Source organism: Gopherus evgoodei, chromosome 6 (assembly GCF_007399415.2).
Source record: "Gopherus evgoodei ecotype Sinaloan lineage chromosome 6, rGopEvg1_v1.p, whole genome shotgun sequence".
Taxonomy (NCBI): domain Eukaryota; kingdom Metazoa; phylum Chordata; order Testudines; family Testudinidae; genus Gopherus; species Gopherus evgoodei.
In genome coordinates, this window is record NC_044327.1 from 29,587,822 (window position 1) to 29,609,852 (window position 22,031).

The 22,031-nt window shown below is 46.9% G+C and overlaps 1 protein-coding gene across 6 annotated transcripts in view; it reads right to left on the reverse strand.

Moving 5' to 3' along the window:
- The window catches only part of PSIP1 (PC4 and SFRS1 interacting protein 1), an 81,962-nt gene that overhangs the window by 52,191 nt on the left and 7,740 nt on the right, over positions 1–22,031 (reverse strand). For 2 of the 6 annotated variants that reach the window (XR_004000983.1, XM_030567243.1), the window contains exons 1-4: positions 17,298–17,404; positions 16,782–16,936; positions 13,064–13,140; positions 9,354–9,492 (exon numbers count right to left, since the gene is read on the reverse strand). Coding sequence is in view for 4 of the 6 variants with exons in the window: in XM_030567243.1 (XP_030423103.1) it covers positions 9,354–9,492; positions 13,064–13,140; positions 16,782–16,853 (288 nt within the window). In the remaining 2 variants the exon portion in view is untranslated. Of the gene's footprint in view, positions 1–9,353; positions 9,493–13,063; positions 13,141–16,781; positions 16,937–17,297; positions 17,413–22,031 lie in introns of those variants that run through there. The other 4 variants (XM_030567239.1, XM_030567240.1, XM_030567242.1 and 1 more) reach the window with 3 other exon arrangements.

Here is a 22,031-nt window from a genome sequence, read left to right on the forward strand (position 1 = left end):
TAAACGCTGCCCTCTGAACATTCAAGCCACTTCTTTCAAATGTAGCAGAGCGGCTGCTCTGCTATAGTAAGGTTAAGACTGAGATACAGCACTCATAAAAAATAAACCAGCTTTCCTCAAAGTTGACAAATTCTGCCAATCTATTTGTGCTCACAGATATAGATCAAACAAGGGCTCAAACCATTGTCCTATGGTCTCAAATGCTCGAGGTTACCCACAGGAGGACTGGGCTGAAGAATAGGGGTAGGGGAGCCTGTCAGCTCCACATTCCCCTTCTGGTTGGGGGCTTCAGGTTGTGGTGCACACACATCTATGGTGGTCTGTCCCCTGCTCATGTGAGCCAGGTTCTGGGGGTAGCTTTTCTGTGGGTGTCTGAGCCATGCTCCCTACTCCCTTCCTGTGATCCAGGGGTAACTGCCCACCTAGGGGTTTTTGAGCCCTGCTCCATGCCTCTACTGTGTGCCTGCCAGGATCTGGGGGTCCCTGCCAATCTATGGGAGTCTGACACTCACATCCCTGTCCTCCACTCATGTCAGCCAGATTTGGGGTGGCAGAGGTTGCTTCTGATGGTGTCTCCTCTCCCTACATCCATGTGAGCTGAGATCTGTAGAAGCCCTACTCTATCCCTCCAGGTGGGAAACCTGACCAGATATGCTCAGAGCAGGCATCAACAACACTGCTGAAACTAAGATGAAGAGCTGAGAATGGGTGTTTGACACATATCAGAAACTTTCCAGCACTGGGGAGAGGGGAAGGAAACATTCACTGATTCTTGATGCCGTTCACACATCTCAGAGCTATTATTTCAGGCTGTATTCATCTCCAGTGGATATTCTCTTTCATCTGAGAACTTATCATTGAGATTAATGATAGCCTCTTAGACTTCAACTTTTAAAGTCTGAAACCTATTCTGGGCAGTAATCTGAGAATGAACTGTAAATTATAGGGAAAAATCTACTTCCTCTCAGCTGTTCGTTTATGGGTTGTTGTTTTTTTTTTAAATGAGTACAGCAAAATATTCTGAAAGTGTTAAACTTTCTGAAAAGAAAATAAATTACATGAGTGCTCAATGGGAGGCAGGGAGTTATTGGAGTGCAGTAATGGGTGGTAATAAGGGGGAAAAGGATTTAGGTCTGCAGCAAGGGTTGGGGGATAAATGGGAATAGGTGTAGGGGAGGAAGGGATTGGGATATAAGGGCTAGTAGGGGAAGATGGGAGTTTATGAATGGAGAGGCCTGTCAGCCCTGAATTCTGTCCTTCTGTGTGTGTGCTAAGACCTACGGGAGCCTTATCCTCTGCAGGGGTCTGATTCCTCTCCCCTCTTGGGCTGCAGTTCTCAACCAGGGGTTTGTGTCCCATTAGGGATCCATGAGTTGTTTCAAGGGCTCAGCCAGCCAAGGCCGCTCAGAGCCCCCCAGGAGACCCGTTGGGCTGAAGCCCAGCATCCCCCAGCCCTGTGGAACTAAAGCCCTAAGCCACCTCACCCTCCACAACTCAAGGGGCAGAAGCCTTGAGCCTCCTATCCTATGGGGTTCCCAAGGCTCTTTCCCAGCCCTGCAGGACAGAAGCTCCCCATCCCCCACACAGCTAAGCCTAGAATACTCTCCCTCCCCTACTGTGCCATGGAGTTTTTATAGCATGTTGGGGTTGGGGGGGGGCTCTGAAAGAAAGAGGTTGAGAACCCCTGTCTTGGTGTGTTTGAGCTCTTCTCTGCCTTTCCATGTGAGCCTGAATGGGGGGTTGGGGGGGAAGAAGGACATACAAAAATTTAAACATCTAAAAATCCAGAAAATAAAGAAAGATACACATCACCCCAGTGTGGGGAAGCCGTTTGGAGGAGGAGTGGACCCAGTGGACTTAGGGCATGGCTGGGAAAGCCTGGCTGAAGCAAGGGCAGGAGTCCCAGCTGGAGGTGAGTAGTGGGAATGAAGGGCTCATCTAAATGTGCAGGTTGGACTACACAACCATGGTAGCATGCAGCCCTCCAGTAAGCTGTGGCCTGTGATGTGTATGCAGAAGCATAAGGCAGACAGCAGGAAGCAAAGTCTTACACTTAAGCAGTTTCTATAGTGCCAATTAATGGCTCAATGCAGGGGTTCTCAAAGCGGGTATCGTGAGGTTTTTATGTGGGAGTGGCGAGCTGACAGCCTCCACTCCAAACCCTGCTTCACTTCCAGAATTTTATATATATATTTAACACTATTGTAAAAAGTGTTTTTCATTTATAAAGAGGGGGTGCATTCAGAGGCTTGCGGTGTGAAACGGGTCACCAATACAAAAGTTTGAGAACCACTGGCTTACTGGGATAGGAAGGGGAGTGAGGAGCTGGAAAAGGGCAAATATACTTACTATCTATAAAAAGGGAAATAGGGACAACCCAGGGAATTACAAACCAGTCAGTTTAACGTCTGTTAATGGAGCAAATAATTAAGCAGTCAATCTGCAAACATCTAAAAGATAATAAGGTGATAAGTAACAGCCAGCATGGATTTGTCAAGAACAAATCATGTCAAACCAACTTGATAGCTTTCTTTGACAGGGTAACAAGCCTTGTGGATGAGGGGAAAAGCAGTAGACGTGGATATCTTGACTTTAGTAAAGCTTTTGATACTGTCTCATATGATCTTCTCATAAACAAACTAGGGAAATGTAACCTAGGCTAGATGGAGCTACTATAGGATGGGTGAATAACTGGTTGGAAAACCATTCCCAGAGAGTAGTTCTCAAAGGTTCATAGTCATGATGGAAGGACATAATGAGTGGGGTCCTGCAGGGATCAGTTCTGGGTCCAGTTCTGTTCAATATCTTCATCAGCGATTTAGATAATGGCATGAGAGTACACTTATAAAGTTTGCGGACGATACCAAGCTGGGAGGGGTTGCACGTGCTTTGGACGATAGGATTAAAATTCAAAAGTATCTGGACAAAGTAGAGAAATGGTCTGAAGTAAATAGGATGAAATTCAATAAGGACAAATGCAAAGTACTCCATTCAGGAAGAAACAATCAGTTGCACACATACAAAATGGGAAATGACTGCCTTGGAAGGAGTACTGTGGAAAAGTATTGGAGGTCACAAGGGACTACAAGCTAAATATGAGTCAACAGTGTAATGCTGTTGCAAAAAACACCCACGAACATCATTCTGGGATGTATTCGCAGGAGTGTTGTCAGCAAGTCACGTGAAGTAGTTCTTCCACTCTACTCCATGCTGATTAGGCCTCAACCGGAGTATTGTGTCCAGTTCTGGGAGCCACATTTCAGGAAAGAAGTGGACAAATTGGAGAGCGACCAGAGAAGTGCAACAAAAATGATTAAAGGTCTAGAAAACATGACCTATGAGGGAAGTTTGAAAAAATTGGGTTTGTTTAGTTTGGAAAAGAGAAGAATGGGAGGGGACATGATAACAGTTTTCAAGTATGTAAACGGTTGTTACAAGGAAGAGGGAGAAAATTTGTTTTTCTTAACCTAAGGACAGAACAAGCAGCAATGGGCTTAAATTGCAGCAACAAAGGTTTAGGTTGGACATTAGTAAAAACTTTCTAACTGTCAGGGTGGTTAAGCACTTGAATAATTGTTCAAGGAGGTGGAATCTCCATCATTGGAGATTTTTAAGAGCAGGTTAGACAAACACATCAGGAATAGTCAAGATAATACGTAGTCCTGCCATGAGTGCAGGGGACTGGAATAGATGACCTCTCAAGGTCCCTTCCAGTCCTATGATTCTATGGAATGTTGGCAAGGGAACTGATGAGGCAGAGGTTAGAGAAGCAATCTTTTCTCATATGCTTAAAGTTCCATTAACAACTATTTAGTAGAACTGTCAAGGTTTTGGGGCATAAACCATGGATGAGATTTCTCACTGGCCCTGTCAGCAACTACATATTGCAAATATTTTAAAGCATGACTATTATCCCCATTCCACTATAATAAAATATACATTTTGATAGGGGCACTGAGGAATCACATAGTAATCGTGTGGCCTACTAAAAAGACCACTAGACTGGGACTATTCCTAGCTATGCCATTGGCCTGCTGAGTGACTGTAAGCAAGCAACTTCACTCTCTGTGCCTCAGTTTCCTATCTGAGATCTACTAATGAAAAGCACTATATAAAAGCTAGCTCTTTTGATCACTACCTAGTCATGAGAGCACATCAATTGCAAACTTAGCTGAGAACTACAACTGCCTTAATGACCATTAAACTTCCACCAACAAATATTTTTATTAAAAAAAAAAACCCCTAGGAAATTATGAGGCAAAAAACTTGATTAATGCAGAGTTAAGGTTGCCCGGTGATAGTTTGTGTCCTTCCAGAGCACAAATACAGCAAAATTCAAACTTCTGAAAACCAGGTAATAGAGAGAGCAAATAAAGATCTATACAACACACTTTCTTGCACTCCACCTTTTCACTATAACGGACAGGAATTACTTCACTTGCCCTACACTCAATCACTGAGTCCACTCCACTGACAGAATACCATCTTTGTAAAATTTAATGATTTCATATATTTTTTAAGGCCCCTGTCATAAACAGATAGTTAAGGGTTAATGTCTCTCTTACCTGTAAAGGGTTAAGAAATAGGGACCCCAAACACCTGACCAGAGGACCAATCAGGAGACAAGATAGTTTAAAATCTTGTGGGAGGGAAGCCTTTGTTTGTGGGTTTTGGGTTTGGCTTTGTTCTCTCTGAGTCCTGGACGGGGCTAGAGGTGTAACCAGGTTTCTGCCAATCTCCCTGCTACAGTCTCTTATCTATTCAGAATTGTAAGTAAAAAGGCGGTCATAGTCTTTTAATTTGTTTTCTTTTTCATTTGCATATGTATACTTGCTGGAAGTAGCTTAAATTGTGTTTCCGCTGGAGAAAGTTTCTTTCTATTGTTTATAAGTTGAAAGACCCTGTAACTTTTTACCATCTAAAGTGCAGAGATAAACCTTTTACTTTTTTCTTTCTTTTTTTATTAAAAGCTTTGCTTTAAGACCTGTTTGAGTGTTTTCTCCTAGTTAAGGCTCAAAGAAGCTTGAGTCTGTATTGCCTGAGGGAGGGAATGGTAAAGTTCCTCTTTGTGTTAGATTCACGGAGTTGAATCAGGTGATCTCCTAGTGTTCCCAGGGCGGGAAGGAGCTGGGGAGGAAGCAGGGAGGGGGAAGGAAATGGTTTATTCCCCTTTGTTGTGAGACTCAGGGAATTTGGGTCTTGGGACCCCCAGGGAAGGTTTTTTGGGGAGACTAGAGTCGATCAGGCGCTCTACTCTAAGTCCTGATTGGTGGCAGCCTATCAGATCTAAGCTGGAAATTAAGCTTAGGGGAATTCATGCTAATACCCATATTTTGGACGCTAAGGTCCAGAATTGGGAATTATATTATGACAGCCCCTTCACACTTGCACACCGGATACTACCTAACCCTGTACTTTTTCCTATTCATCATTAAATCAACAGACTGCTTTCATGCTATGGGTATTGTCAATAGTGGTAGGGGATCCCAGTGCCCTGCTGCTGACACAATCCTGTGTTGAAATGATGGAGACTGGAATCACAGGGTGCATATCTCTCTTTCATTTGATAAACACATGGGGAGAATCCAATGCAGATGTCCTCCTGTCACAATCACAGCTCTTTCAAGCTATTCCAACTTATTCCACTACCATTCAGCAGTTACACTTAACAGTGAAAACAGCTGGAACGCATGCCATTCCAATGGCTACTGCCAAATTCAACTATCATCTCTATGCTGACAACTCACAGATCTGCTTCAATACTCTGTACTCATCTTCTCTGCAAACTAAAATCTCAGTCTTTCAGACATCTCTTTTTGGATGTCTGTCATCTTCAGCTCACAATGACCAAAGCAGAATGCTTAATCCTCCCACCCCACCCCACCCCCACCTCTTCCCAGTAAGAGTGCACACCACCACAACCAACAACCTCCCTGTCATAGATCTGTAAACCTGGTGTTATTTTTGACTTGGCCCTCTAGATCCTCATATCTGGGCCATATCTAAATCTTGCTGATTTTTCCTGCTTAACATCTTTTAAGATGTTTCTTCTCCATCCACACAGCTAAAAAAACTTCATTCACTCCCTCATCTCCTCACATCTTGAGTACTGCAATATCATCTCTGGCCTTGACAAATGCAGTCTTACCCCACTTCAGCATATTGCTACAAAATCACTCTCTTGGCTGGTCACTTTGACCATATCACCTCTCTTTGCATCTCTCCCCAGCTCCCCACTATCTCAAATACCTCAAATACAAACTACTTGTGTCTTTATTTCAAGGCTCTTCATTGCCTATCCCCACCCCCAGTACCATCGCTCATAAGCTATCAAGAGCTCCCACCTCTGTTCTGCCAACGTTTACAGCCTTCAGTAACTTGTAACATTTTCAAAAAAGCACTTTCATGCTTTCTCCTAAAGCATGGGAAGGGTGCTCCATAAACATCAAGAAAGTCACCTGATAACCCCCTTCAACTCCCTCCGAGATTCTCTCCTGCCAAGATGCCTACAAAAAAACAACAACTTAGCAGTTAGACAATTGGTGTGCTGAAACCACTGACTTCCAGTTTTGTGCTCCCTCATGAGTCTGTATCCATCTATTGTCGCTTATCTCAGATTGTCAGCTCTTTGGGGACAAAGATGTTTGTATTACAGTGTGCGCTTGTAGCAGAAGTAGTCCTTAACTGCTTTCCTAGGTGCTACTGCAATACAAATAAATGAAAATAAAAAATTAACTGCGTGGTAAGAGTATAAGTGAGTATCCAAGAATCAAGATAAGAAGGTAACAGCTTTTTCTTTACTAAAGATACCATCTGCCCTGGATTCTCACTCTTGTAGAGTAAGCTAGAGCAGTGATTCTCAAACTGTGGATTGTGACCTCAAAGTGGGGCATGACCCATTTTAATGGGGTTAGCAGGGCAGGCTTTAGACTTGCGAGGGCTCAAGTCTGGGGCTGAAGCCAAAGCCTGAGGGCTTCAGCCCTGAGCAACTGGGCTCAGGCTTTGGCTTCAGGCCCAGGGTGGTGGGGCTTGGGCTTCGGTTTCAGCCCTGCATGGGGTCCTGTAGTAATTTTTGTTGTCAAAAAGGGGTCACAGTGTAATGAATTTCAAGAACCGCTGAGCTAGAGGAATATCCTCAAAAGAGAGAACTGTTGCAGTGCGATACAGAGAAGCATATATAGATCAACAGATATAAGGTACCTCTGTAAGCTCATAATGCACAGCATGCCACCCAGCTGAATAAGCCCACTGCAGGACGCTGTCCAGTTTATGAAGGCTGATCAAGGGACTATTTTGATATATCAGAGGCTGCAAAGAGAGACAGTATTCTTTATCTAAGGGACAAGGTAGCAATGTGTTTTGTTTAAGGAAAAAAGGATCACAGCCAGGCCTAGCTGAAAGATCTGTGGGATGAACTTTGCTTTATAAGACATGAAATTATTGAAGTCAAAGTACTAGAAAGCATATTATAATTTTATTGTATATGTAACCATTTGTTCCCTATATTTCTATTTACTATCATTTGAATCTCTCCTCTTTTTTAAAATCAACTTTTGTTTTTACTATATCAAACACATCTAAATTCTGTGTATTAAATGGAGCAGTGATCATAAGCTAATCTAGTAAATTGGAGTGTATAACTTCTTTGAGAACAGTGTATCTGTGAATATTGGGAGCATACAGTGGAACAGGGGCTGGACACTCAAGGAGACGCTCAGAGGTTAGAGTTTGACTATTGCTAGCCTGCAGAACGACAGAGGAGCCTGCGCAGAATGAGTTGTGTTGCCCATTATTAGTGGAGTCAGGGACTGACTCGTGTCAGGCAAAGACAAGGCTACCTCACATTAAGGGGAGGTGGTGGTGAGGTGCCTCACAACCTGGGTACCTCCAGGAAGCATCACAATATCCCATAATAAAAAGGGTTTTTTAATTAACTAATGGGGGGAGGGGAGGAAGGAGTGATTAAGAGCATCTAGCCCCATGTAATCCAGATAGCAAAGGTCTACAAAGACAGTAGCTGTCCTTGGACCAGTTCGTTAAAGGCTAAAACAGCTATTAAAATGCACCCTGATGCACTCAGTCTTTAACACATACTCAGGAAGATGCATGCAGCAGCTTTCGTACAGGGCAAGTAACAAAGTCTATACGTCCCGACTGCATCAAACTTCAGGTCTTTCCATTTGGAATTGTAGGCCTCTCAGGAAGGTTTTTTGAGATGCTAGGAAAATGTTCCACCTGCTCAAAGTCACCATACCTCTGGTCAGGAGACAATGTCAGGGAGAGTTCCTGGTTTGGCATTATCAAAGGCCAGACTCCCAGCCCACCTGCAATCATGTTCTTCTGCCTTGCTAGACACATAGAATCAAGAGATGTCTTATAGGGGAGAGCCCACTCCCACACATGCAGGGCTTCCTGATGTAGGAAGTGGCAAGCTGGTGCTTCCCTGCTTGCTTGTTTGAAAATTGTTTCACAATAGCACCTAGGGATTCCAATTATAGCTCAGGCTTCACTGTCCTAGCCACTGTCTACACAAACAGAAGATGGTGCCTGCTCCTCACAGCTTACAAGTGATATATCTGGATATAAAGTAACCCTGCGTGGGCTTCCAATCCCAGCCTAGTCACAATTTGGACAGCAGAAATTTGTACAGGAGCCAAGAGAAGAGGAATCTCTGACACATACAAGGGACTGTATCAGTAGGCTTATGCGATGGCTTTTGGAAGAGAGGCAGGGATAAGAGGGAGATGCCATATTGCTTCCAGCCCCTGGAGCAGGACAGCACAAGATAATAAGGTAAAGGAAAACATGTGCCAAGATATCACTTGTTGAAATGTTAAGATAATATCTGTCGAGCAAAAGTGCTTGGGCATAAAAATTGAATTATGTAAATGGAAAGAAGGCCAATAAGCTAAGGTTCCATCAGATCACTGACGATACCATGAAGCTTAATTCTTAAAAATTAATAAATTTAGAAGCTGAGACCTGCAACGTTAACCTGAAAACAATCACAAGAAAACTTTTTCAACATAATGATTTCTGCGATATCCATGAAACCATTACCAGGACTACTTATAAAATCTGCCACAGTAAACTGACATCACTGATCATACCAAAAAATTTCCTCACTCCTACTTATTACGGAAAGCCTTAAAGGCCAATTCTAAACTACAACATTACTGTCAGTCTGATCTGCCATTGAATGAAATTGAGCCATGACTTATCCCACCTATGTCACCTGAGCCATCACTCTACTTTTTCACAACAGCAGGACAACGCAAGATATTTGACCAGATTAGATTAGAACACCAATAATGCTTACAAGTTTGTTAGCAATGCTTACAAAGATCATTTACCTGTTGATGAGAGAATTTTACTTTGGGGTTGTTGTCAATTTCCCATAATCCTTCATTAAAGCCTTTTCTTTTATTTGGTTTACCGTATTTGTCTTTATTTTCAGAATATGGGAATATGTCCTTTGGTCCCAAAAATGCCCTGTAAGAAGTGAAAAAGGAAAAATTAACAGGTAATTTTTTCTACTCCAACAATTCGTTTTAAATTCTTAATATTGCCATATGAGAGAGAGAGAGAGAGAGAGAGAGAGAGAGACTAGATATGTAGAAACCAAACTCAGTACTTAAGTATTTGAAGTGATGGAAGCAGTAAGGAAGTAAAGAATAAGAAAAGAAAGGAAATAGAGGGAACAGTTCTTAAATCTTGAAAATGTCTCGAGATGGCTTCAGGCTAAGGAAACTATGATCTCCTGTACTATCCTGCAGCAATAAGATGTTTCTGCTCTAAGAATAAAGACTCATGATATTTAAGATGCATATACTGCTTTCAGTGTATTCTGCTGTAGTTGCCTTAATTATATTACAGACAGTCCATATGCAGTTTCCACTGTCTGTATATATTTTGCACTAGTACAACCCTCTTTTAGTACAAAGAGGCACAGAAAGATTTTAATTTGTGCTAACTTAAAATAAAGAAAATATGTTCTCAACACCTGTGCCTTTAATGCATAATCCATCTGCAGAATAGGAATCTTATCTAGGAAAATCAAAATGAAAAAACAGGTGGCAAGAGCCTTATACTTTTTAAAAGTGTGAAAAGCATTTTTTTTACTTTTAAATGATAGTAGCTAAGAAAAGTCAGAGTATGGGGCTATAAAAAGATACATGTTATCTGATGTACTCATATTCTGGCCAGACAGTAAACTTTTCTACTTTAGATATCCAGAAATACTTACTCATAGATTTTACCCAAACCAATAGTGATTTCCTTAATTAGCAGCTGAATGTTAAAAAAAAAAAAAAAAAAAAAATTAGAGTAAGAAGCAGTTTTTTTTTTTTTTTCTGTTGTTGTTTTGCTGGAGAGACCAAAAAGAATCAGTATTTCCTCACTATCTACCTCCCAATATTTGTTGTTTTAAAATAATTTTTTTCAGTCATGTAGCTTTTTGTCATCTCTAAGAACTGGTCTCCTCAGAGTTAACCAGCAAATACAAAGGGCATTAGAAGTAGCCTCTTCAGAGGTAGGCATCAAATATAAAGGGCATTACTAGCGCTTCAGATGCACAACTACATCTCCTTTTCCTTTTAGTACATTTCCTGTTACATCAAAATCAGAGTATCTACAGTGTTCCTTTTTCCAAAGGGGACCTGGGAGAATAAGATTTAAAAATAAGTACTCAATATTAGTATTTCACTTGACACTGAAGAACACCAAGACATAGTAAACTTCTCTTTGTATTCCTAGGTTTCCATGTTAGAATTTCATAATGCCAATGAATGTGTTGATAATAGCACAATTTAAGAACTCAGTGGTATTTTCTCATGTTCAAACCTTTGCGTACAACCAGCTCAGTTCAAAGTATAAACCAAGACTCAATCACTTAAAACAAGGCAATATTTTTTTTTAAATGAAGCAGTGGTTCATACCAAGGTTCAATACATAAATTCCAATAAGCTCCAATTCCTCTCTTTTCCACCATCTACAGACAAGTCTCATCTTATGCAGGGGTTCTGTTCCACGGTTAGCACGTAAAGCCAAAACCATGTATAGTCAAAATTACATTGAGTTGAATGGCAGGCAGAATCACCTGCACTACAGGTACAGTATTAAAATTGTTATTTTTCTCTTCTTTGTTCTTGCCGACCGCGTAAAGCTGAAATCGCGCATGTTAAATGTGCGTAAGATGCAACAGACCTGTATAACAAGATCTTTGACACGGATGTCCTACTCATCTAGGTCAGCGGTTCTCAAAGCTGGTCCGCCGCTTGTACAGGGAAAGCCACTGGTGGGCTGGGCCAGTTTGTTTACCTGCAATGTCTGCAGATTCAGCCAATCGCAGCTCTCACTGGCCACGGTTTGCCATTCCAGGCGAATGGGGGCTGTGGAAAGGACCGCCAGCACATTCCCCGGCCTGCGCCGCTTCCCGCAGCCTCCATTGGCCTGGAGCCATACTGGTGGGTCTACTCTTTCTTATGTTTATTTGATGCCCTCTACCTATAATATAGGCAGAGATGCAATAAGAAGGAAGAAAACAGACCGAGCAGTATCAGAGTTGCACTTGCCACTAATTAAATGTTCAGGAGTAGGAATGAAGAATTCTGGGTTAGGAATAAAGCTCAGAAGGAGAGAAATGATGGGGAGAGGGGAAACATATTGCACACTGCAACACTCTAAAGTATGAGAGCATATGAGAAATTTGTAATAATGTAACAATGAATTTACCATACTACCAAACATAGCATTGACCATATTTTAATTTTGTAACAGAATTTTTTTTAAAAAGGCGCCTAAACTAGGAGCCTAAATCAAATTTAAAATGGAAATTTTGCTTTTGAAAATTTTGCCCAAGATCTTTGAATGTTATTTATGTAGGCTCATGTAAATTTCTTACTGCTCTACACGTGATCTGTGTCCCTAAAATCAGTATGCAGGTGCATTCTGGAATACTAATGAAAAGCAGCAAGTGGTGGAATCAAGAATGGCATTTCATCAGTGCGGGAAGGAACAGATGGGTGGTATTCTTATTCATACTGCTGTAGTGCCAAAACAAACCAAAAAGGGTTGGGCTCCATTGTATAGAACTTAGCTCGCACAGATAGGAAGGCACAGTCCCTGCCCTGAAGAGCTTTCAATCAAATTTAAGGCAAGATACAATAAGCATAAACAAACTTGATCCTGCAGAGAGCTGTGAGGGAGGATAGGATAGTGATAGGAATTGGATAAAATGAACCAAATACGGACACAACACATCAGTTCTAACGTTTTTTTTAAATGAGTATAAAGTGGAAACCAAGTGGGGATTGCTGCCATTTTTATTTATTTAGATCCTATAATTTATATCCTATAATTTAAGCATTACAATTTTCTTTTCTTCCCTAACAAAATAAAGGTCGAGGATGGCTAAGACGAAAATTAATACTATAGTTCAGCAATTCTCAAACTGTGGGTTGGGATCCCAAAGTGGGTCATGACCCTATTTTAATGGGGATGCCGGGGCTGGCCTGGCTTAGACTTACTGTGGCCCAGGGCCAAAGCCCAAGGAATTCAGCTCTGGGTGACAGGTCTCAGGCCCCCTGTTTGGGACTGAAGCACTTGGGCTTTGGCCCTCCTGCCTGGGGAAGCGGGCCTTGGGCAGGCTCAGGCTTCAGTTACCCCTCCAGGGGTCCTGTAGTAATTTTTGTTGTCAGAAGGGGGTCACATTGCAATGAAGTTTGAGAACCCCTGCTATAGTTTAAAATAAAAAAAAAAGAGGGGGTGGGAGGGAAGCAGTCACTCAAGTCATCATAACTCTGTTTTTATTGACTAGGAAAAGAGCTCCCTGACATCTTATGGAATGGTTACAGTCGACAGCTCCCCTCAGGATTTCATGGTAGATGTGAAAACCAAGCAGACTTCTTTTAAGCTGCCTATCTTTTCGATAAAGTTCAGGTGAGGAAAAGTTTGCTTATCTTTGAATATCATTTGTGAATGCCTCACATACAGGTAGGCTGTGAAATTACCGTTAAGAAATTCTGCAATGAAAGTGATGTGTTCTTTAGTCTAAAGAACTTACGTCTCATGCGTTCCAAAAAAGAAAATAGGCATTTTATTTGTAGGAGGTTTCACTGCTCCATCAGGAACTTCATCCACCTAAGAGAAAAAAATTACATTATGATAACTAAAATATTTAGTAACAACCAAGAACAGTGTTGGGGGACATTTAAAAATGTCATTAAATCTGAAAAAACACAAATGCTGCAGAAATTTTTTTACCACACAGAATCTCAAAGATATGTTTCTTACAATGTAACAGAATGCAATTATCAAGTATGACTTTCAGATTGATGTTAGCAATCCTTGTATCAGAGGTTCTCAAACTGTGGTCCGCGGACTGAGCTCCCTTCAGGAGGTCCACAGATAGTTCCCTCTAAGGTGAGCACCTGGGCAGCCGCACACAAGAGAATGAAGAGCCACTCACCTAATTAGTGGAACCGTGCAGGCATGGATCCACTAATTAGGTGCCTGAACCCTGGAGAAGATGCACATGTAAGGTAAGGTGGTGGCCTTGGGGGCAATAGAGAGCTAGGTGGGAGGGGCCAGTGGGGTGAGAAGGTGGGGGGGAATTTGGGACATGCAGGGCTGTGGCAGCCAGAGAAAGAGGTGATTTTCCCCAGTTCCAGGGCTGTGGCTGCCAGGGAGAGACGGCCCTCCTTCCCAGCCCAGCTCTGTGGCTGCTGTGGCAGGGGAGAGACTCCCCTCCTTCCCAGCCCGAGCTCGGGGGCTGCTGGACCTGGGGAGAGACCCCTCCTTCCTAGCCCCAGCTCTGGGCAGGGGCAGCTCCAGGCCCTAGCACGCCAAGCGCATGCTTGGGGCGGCAAGCCACTGGGGGCGCTCTGCCAGTCGCCACGAGAGCGGCAGGCAGGTTGCCTTTGGCGGCATGCCTGTGGAGGGCCTGCTGGTCCCGCAGCTTCGGCGCTGCAGGACCAGCGGACCCTCCGCAGGCAAGCCACCAAAGCCAGCTTGCCTGCCGTACTTGGGGCGGCAAAATGCCTAGAGCCGCCCCCGGCTCTGGGGCTGCCACAGCAGGGTAGAGAGGGCACATCCAATGCATTAGAAAAGTAAGACTACTGATATTATGAGTTGTGTACTTTTATTTGTAGAACAAAAAACCTATATATTATTAAGGGTTTTTTTCATATAGCACTTTTATCTGAAGTGCTTTATAATAGTTAGCTAACAGTACAAACGACTTTTGGAAAGATCATTAAATGGTCCAGCGAGACCCTCAGCAATTTTCAAGTGGTCCATGGAAAAAAAAGTTTGAGAACTACTGCCTTATATATCAAGAAGTCCAATAAATGTCAATATACTTCAAAATTAACGTGTGCTTAAAAAAAGTACACACTATAGTTAGTAGTAGTATTGGCTCCCTCAGACACAGTATCTGCTCTTCCAACTGCCATCTCTTACACAACCATAGCAATGCTTCTCACCCCATTGAACTGATGACTTGCACCAGCACAATGCATTACATTTAAGAAAGAGATAGGACACGAAAAAATTCTTCTATAGTTCTTAATCCAGCACTACATAAATATAAATTGTACACTAATCTTTCATCTGTAATCTCAAAACCACCAGCTGAAGTATGGCAGTCTCAAAAACTTCCATCGTTTTAAAGACTCCTATTAAGGCTGGTGGAGAAAGCAGACTGGCTTACTGTTCAACAGTGAACAGAATACTTAGTGGTAATGTTGCTCCTGCAGCTTTCAGAGCATAACGCATACCTTCACAGTAGTATTTTTTGTCAAATAAGGCCCCAGCTATTTGGGATAAGTACTTGGTGTCGTCCAGGCCCTTGAATACTCCCACAGCTTGTTATACTACCATACTATAAAAGCAGCAAAGAGTCCTGTGGCACCTTATAAACTAACAGACGTATTGGAGCATGAGCTTTCGTGGGAGAATACCCACTTCGTCGGATGCATGTACCATACTATAGTCTTCATTACTAACGTCTAACTTGAGGGTCACCTACTTAATACAACAATGCAGTGCCACTTGATCACAATAAAATGGTAAAAAATTGAATATTTTGTTTTGTCTGTAAATATCTGCATTCTTTCCACTCCCAAAAAATGCTATGTAGAAAAAGTTTTAGATGATTGAATGTAACACTGAAGGAAGTTCACTAAGGCCATGTCTACATCTAAAATTTTGCAGCGCTGGTTGTTACAGCTGTATTAGTACAGCTGTATAGGGCCAGCGCTGCAGAGTGGCCACACTTACAGCAACCAGCGCTGCAAGTGGTGTTAGATGTGGCCACACTGCAGCGCTGTTGGGCGGCTTCAAGGGGGGTTCGGGGAACACGAGAGCAAACCGGGAAAGGAGACCAGCTTCGCCGCGGTTTGCTCTCGCGTTCCCCAAACCACCCTGCAAACCGCAGGGAAGGAGACCTGCTTGCTCGGGGGTTCGGGGAACGAGAGAGCAAACCGGGAAAGGAGACCAGCTTCGCCGCGGTTTGCTCTCGCGTTCCCCGAACCACCCTGCAAACCGCAGGGAAGGAGACCTGCTTGCTCGGGGGTTCGGGGAACGAGAGAGCAAACCGGGAAAGGAGACCAGCTTCGCCGCGGTTTGCTCTCGCGTTCCCCGAACCACCCTGCAAACCGCAGGGAAGGAGACCTGCTTGCTCGGGGGTTCGGGGAACGAGAGAGCAAACCGGGAAAGGAGACCAGCTTCGCCGCGGTTTGCTCTCGCGTTCCCCGAACCACCCTGCAAACCGCAGGGAAGGAGACCTGCTTGCTCGGGGGTTCGGGGAACGAGAGAGCAAACCGGGAAAGGAGACCAGCTTCGCCGCGGTTTGCTCTCGCGTTCCCCGAACCACCCTGCAAACCGCAGGGAAGGAGACCTGCTTGCTCGGGGGTTCGGGGACCGAGAGAGCAAACCGGGAAAGGAGACCAGCTTCGCCGCGGTTTGCTCTCGCGTTCCCCGAACCACCCTGCAAACCGCAGGGAAGGAGACCTGCTTGCTCGGGGTTCGGGGAACGCGAGAGCAAACCGGGGAAGGAGACCAGCTTGATTACCAGAGGCTTCCTCAGGTATGCTGGGATACCTGCTTATTCCACGGAGGTCAAGAAAAGCGCTGGTAAGTGTCTATACTTGATTACCAGCGCTGGATCACCAGCGCTGGATCCTCTACACCCGAGACAAAACGGGAGTACGGCCAGCGCTGCAAACAGGGAGTTGCAGCGCTGGCGGTGCCCTGCAGATGTGTACACCTCCTAAGTTGCAGCGCTGTAACTCCCTCACCAGGGAGGTAGACAAACCCTAAGAGATGTTTGCTGCTTCAACAGCCTCTCTTAGTAAACTCAATTTAAAAAATTAGTGTATCACATAAAATCTCCCACTGGACTTTGGCAAAAAGTCACAGAAAGCTAGAGAAACTAATGAGAGCTGATGAAAATACTGCCACGTATGTTACAAGTAGAGAAGCTTAAACCCCAAGGGGAGAGGAGGGGAACAGAGTAAAAACACAAAAGTGCCAGTTACTTCCAGCAGCACCACCAGGCTGGCCCCCCCACATGAGGAAAACCTGCTCATGTGCTATATACATCTATAGATACACACCCCTTAATATGGGAAACAAAAGCTGCACCACACAATCCCCCACCCCACCCCAAGACTAACGTTTATCTGCCCTAGAGCGATGGACTGAAAGGAGGATGGAGGGACACGTAGAGAAATGGAGAGGAGAAAGCGCAGGTGAGAGGAGGCGGCGGCGGGGGGGCTTACCCTGGCTGGCCAATGGGGATAACCTTTCATCTTGGCAAAGATCAAGTCTCCGGGTTTGAAATCTCGGCTCATGTTTTCCGACCGATGTGGCGGCGGAGGCGGCGGCTGCTGCTGAGGCGAAGGGCAGAAGCGCTCCCAGCCGAGCTGAAATCCCGCTGCAGAGGTGGACAAGGCGAGTCAAGGGAGCTGTCTCTCCCCTGGGGGCGGGGTGCTTATAGCAAAACAAACCCTCTCCCCACCACATCCCGCCTGCCCCCTCCCCTGTGCGCGCAGTCCGCCCCCTCCCCATGCGCGCAGCCCCCCACCCCCGCCAGGCGCGCAGGCCCCTTCCCGTGCGCATCGCCCCCTCCCCTCACCGACTTCGCCTCCGCCTCCGCGCAGCCCTCCGCTAGTCACCCCGCCAGCCCCCTCTCCAGCTGCCCCGGGCCAGCGCTGCTCCCGCCCCCGCGCGCGCAGAGGAAAATCCGCCTCCATCTCACAAACCGAGCTGGGGAGCTGCCGCCCGCGCCCTCTTACCTGGCGCGGCCCCGCAGCCCGCTTCCTTCAGCCACAGCGGCCGCCGCGCTGCCTCCCGCCAGCCCGGCCAGCACCACTTAACACGGGCAGGAGGGGGCGCGGAGCCCTCAGATCTCTTGGGCGGGGGAAAACGACAGAATTAGTTCAGCCCTACCCGTGGGAGAGAGCCAGAGGAAGCGCGAGCGCGAGCACAAGCACCTTCCTTGGGAACGGGACCCGACAAGCGAGGCAGCGGGAACTGGGAGACGCTAACGCACCTACCGCCCCCTCCCCACGGACGTGGAATGGTGCGCTCCACCCGCGGCGGCGGCTGCTGCTAGGTAGGGAGGCGGGGCTTGGGTGTCTGGTGCTGCTGCAGCTCACACACTGACTGGGGAAAAAGGGGGAGGGAAGTAGGGTATCTGATGCTGCTGCTCAGTGGGGAGAGTGGTCTGGTCCCTGAGGTAGAGGAGCTGCTGGCACAGGTAGGCGGCAGGCTCCAGGCTCTGCAAGGCTAGCCCTGAAATCTGTCGTTGTGCAGATCCTGTACCGTGCCTGAGCACCTCTTATGTAAGAAGGCAGCCTTAGCACACGAAGTGAATGGCAAAACTACATGACCCAGGGCTGCTGGTAGGAGCCAGGGCCCTCTCTTGGGCTATCTCATAGCAGAGCCCCTCTTTCCCAGTCATTTATGCCATTTAAACTGTAAACTATTAAAAGCAGCTCGAGTACTATGCAATTCATTTGCACACAAGCGGATTTGATTTTAGGAATGGCTCACACACAGCATGGGACATAAAGATACCACATGCTGCAGACAAACTCAAAGTCATCTGCAAATATAACAGCCTGTGGATTAATCGGAGTTAACTCATGCAATTAACTCAAAATTAATCATGATTTTAAAAAATCACAATCACAGTTTTAATCATACTATAAAACAATAGACTATCAATTGAAATTTATTAAATATTTTTGGATGATTTTCAAATATATGGATTTCAATTACAACACAGAATACAAAGTGTACACTGATCACTTTATATTATTATTTTTATGATAAATATTTGCACTGTAAAAATGATAAATAATTTTTAATTCACCTCATACAAGTACTTTACCACAATCTCTTTGTTGTTAAAGTGTAACTTACCAATGTTGGAATTTTTTTGGTTACATAACTGCACTCAAAAACAAAACAATGTAAAACTTTAGAACCTACAAGTCCACTCAGTCCTACTTCTTGTTCAGCCAATCGCTAAGACAAACAAGTTTGTCTATATTTATGGGAGATGATGCTGCCCACTTCTTATTTATGTCACCAGACACTGAGAATATGTGTTTGCATGGGACTTTCGTAGCTGGCATTACAAGGTATTTATGTGCCAGATATAAAAGTTTATTAGAGAATATTTAAATAAAGATGATACAAAGAGTTAAAAGCGTCAGTTATTGGTCATTGGGGGCAACATACAGAGTATAGGGGGATGCTGGTATTTGGGTATTGGTTAGCACATAACATATACAGTCTGTAAGGTCCCCCAATGTGGGGTGTACGGTGGGTGGGATCAGGAAGCAGCAGGGAAGCAGTGAAGGTACATCGCTCATATAGTGGGTTATAGGCAGTCATGGGTATAAGTAAGCGGGCTGGGTAATGGGGACAGGATGACCCTCACATGGTGCAATCTGGTTCGGTGGCTTTAGGGCTTAGGGGATATGGTTCAGTAGGGGGGGTTTATAGGCCTCCTCCCCCCCGTGGGTGCACAGAGCCATGCCAGCTCACTCTTGGTATTGGCGGTGGCCGGTGATGTGCTCTGTGTAAATGTCTCTAGACCACCGGATAGTGTCGGAGACCATCAAACGTCTCATGAGCCGTGCATAGCGACGGCCCACCCCACAGGCCCTAAGAACTCGTTCATTACAGGGGTCCCAGGCACCCAGCGCCCCGACGATCAGGGCGTCGGTGTAAACCTCGTAGCCCTTTGCCCGCAGGATGTCAGCCAAGGGGGCATATTTTTCAAGTTTGCGGGCTCGGGCTTCGTGGAGGGCCAGGGTCCTGTTTTCAAACGGGATCGTCACGTCGACGAGGATGATCTTTTTCCGTTCCTCGTCTGTGACGACGATGTCTGGGCGCAGCAGGCTGTCGGTGTCGGGGATGGTGCGGTTGACTGCAATATCACCCAGGTGTGGGGCAATGGCCTTCACCAGCCGGTCCTGGACAGCATTGTGGCGCAGCTGCCAGGCTCTGGCGTGGGGTTTGCAGCTGCACAGCACGTGGGGCAAGGTCTCTAGGGCGTATCCGCACTTCCTGCAGCGCTTGTCTCGGTTCCCGTGGTGGACGGCTCCGTTGAGCGGGACGCAGTTCAGGCGGGCGCGGTGTATGAACCGCCAGTCAGCGAAACGGGTGAAGCTGCCCGCAGGGAGGAAGTGATTGCTGGAGTCCCACTTGCTGGTCACCTCAAAGGCCTTGCCCTGGTCAGGTTTTTTCCTCAGGGTGTCCATGTAGAGCGCGTGGACAGCGGCCTTCAGTGATTTCTCCAGCACGCTCCTGGCTCCAGGGCTGATGATGGTGTTGCCCTCCGTCTCGATTCGCGGCACCAGGACTCCCAGCTCCTGCCGTTCCTCACTCCATACCCAGCGGCAGCCCAGTCGTTTTCCCAGCCGGCGCGTGGCGTTTCGGGCGCGGGACCACAGCGAGGCGATGTCTCCCCCATCCCGGGCGAATTCGCCATCCAGGGAGCCGCTCAGGAAAGTGGCTACATCCGGGCCGGATGGAGGCCTGCCAATTCGCTTCTCGATGACGGTGCGTAGGGCGGCCGCTGCGACGTTCTTTACCGTGGCGTCCGGGCACGTCAGGAGGCGGAAGGCGTGCGTGACTACCGCAATGTCGCAGAGGTCACCCATGCGGGGGACGTTGGCACCGCCGTGCCTGTGGGCAATGTATATGAGCTCATTGCTGGCTCTCTGGGGCAGGAACAGCCACTGCTTAACCAGCTGCCGGATGGTGTTGTCTGCCCTGTTGAGGGGCACCTTTGCCACGGCGGAGCCTCTCAGGACGAAGGCGATGCGGGGGATCAGGAAAGTGTTGAGGGCGTTGATCTTCTGCCACGGCGCCAGCAGGGATGCGTCGATCTTGGCAGCGTCCTGTAGGATCTCCCGGATGGTGTCCTCAGGGGTCTGCCGGACACGGACACCAGTCGGCGTGCCGAGGTGTTGGTACGCCTGCCCTTCTGCCAGGGGAACGACAGACTCGCCCTGGATCTGGAACTCCGTCGTCTGCACCGAGTCTCTCTTGCTCCCGTCGACGTGGAGGGATGCGCACTTCTTGGCGTTGAAGCGGAGATCTGTCCAGTCAGCGGCTCTCCCAATGGTATTGAGCATGTTCTGGAGCCTCTTGGGGTCATCCGCGATCAGGACCAGGTCATCCGCATAGGCCAAGATGCTCACCCTTTCGCCGTGCAGGTCGAAGCCGTCAGCGTGGTCTGAGATCGCCCTCAGGAGAGGCTCCATGGCCAGGTTGAAGATGATCGGGCTGAGGGGGCAGCCCTGTTTCACGCCGCTGTGGATCGGGATCTCGGCGGTTTCTCCTTCTACCGAGCGGATGGTGGTGCTGCAGTCCTCGTAGAGTTCCCGGATCAGGCGTAGAAAGGTCTCCGGCATCCCGAACTCCCGTAGCGTGCTGAAGATGTGGTGGTGGGGGATGGACCCGAAGGCGTTGGATAGGTCAAGCCACGCTATCACGCACTGCTTCCGTGCCCTCTTGGTCATCTGGAGAATGGTCTGGAGCAGGAAGTTGTGCTCGTAGCACCCCTCCGACGGCATGAAGCCCTTCTGGGCTGGACTGATGGCTCCCCCGGCCGTTGCCCACTCCGTGATCCTGGCTGCCAGGCAGCTGGCGTACAGTTTGTACATCGTGGAACAGAGGGAGATGGGTCTCCAGTTGCTGGGGTCGTCTCGTTCGCCCTTTTTGTGAATTAGGACAGTCATAGCCTTCTTCCAGGAGGTGGGAGACCTGCCGGCACAGGTTAAAGATGCCGGTGAGCACGAGGCAGCCAGGGTCTCGTTTCCTGAGCAGGCTGTAGGGGATGCCGTCCTTTCCGGGCGCAGTGTTCTTTGTTCTGGAAAGCCTGGCTGTCACTTCTTTGGGCGTGAAGTCGGCCTCTAGGTCGCCTGTATTGGTGATGTGGGGCAGGGGGCGGAGGCACTCCGGGCGCTGCGCGTTGTTTCTGGGTTTGCCCCCAAACACTCCAAGGAAGTAGCTGTAGAGGTGCTCGGGCGGGATCGTGCAGTAGGACGGGGGGCCATCGAGGACCTCTCTTACAGCCTTGAGGCGGTTCGTTCTGTATAGCCTCTGGATCTTGGAGGCTGCTGCCGGGTCGTAACGACGGTTGGTGTTCCTTCTTCTAGTTCCTCTGGAGGTGGTGGCCTGGTTCGTGACGGGCTGTCTGAAGGCAGGCCGGGTAGTCGCTTGGTTTGCTGCCCTCTTTGAAGCAGCCTCTTCAGATAGCTCGCAGGTGAGCCTGTCAAGGAGCGAGTCAAAGTCCTTGAAGGAAGCTGCCGCTTGGAGCTCCTTGATCCAGGCGGCCTGCCATGGTGTGGCTGGCCTATCTTTCGGTCGCTGTTGCTCGAGTTCTTCGACCGGTGTGGGCAGTGGGTTTGCTGCGTGATCGATGGGTTGCCTCCCTTGCAGCTCAGGGGGCCTTTCGGTTGGTTCCTGAGGCAGAGTATGCCAGATATGCTACACATTTGTATGCC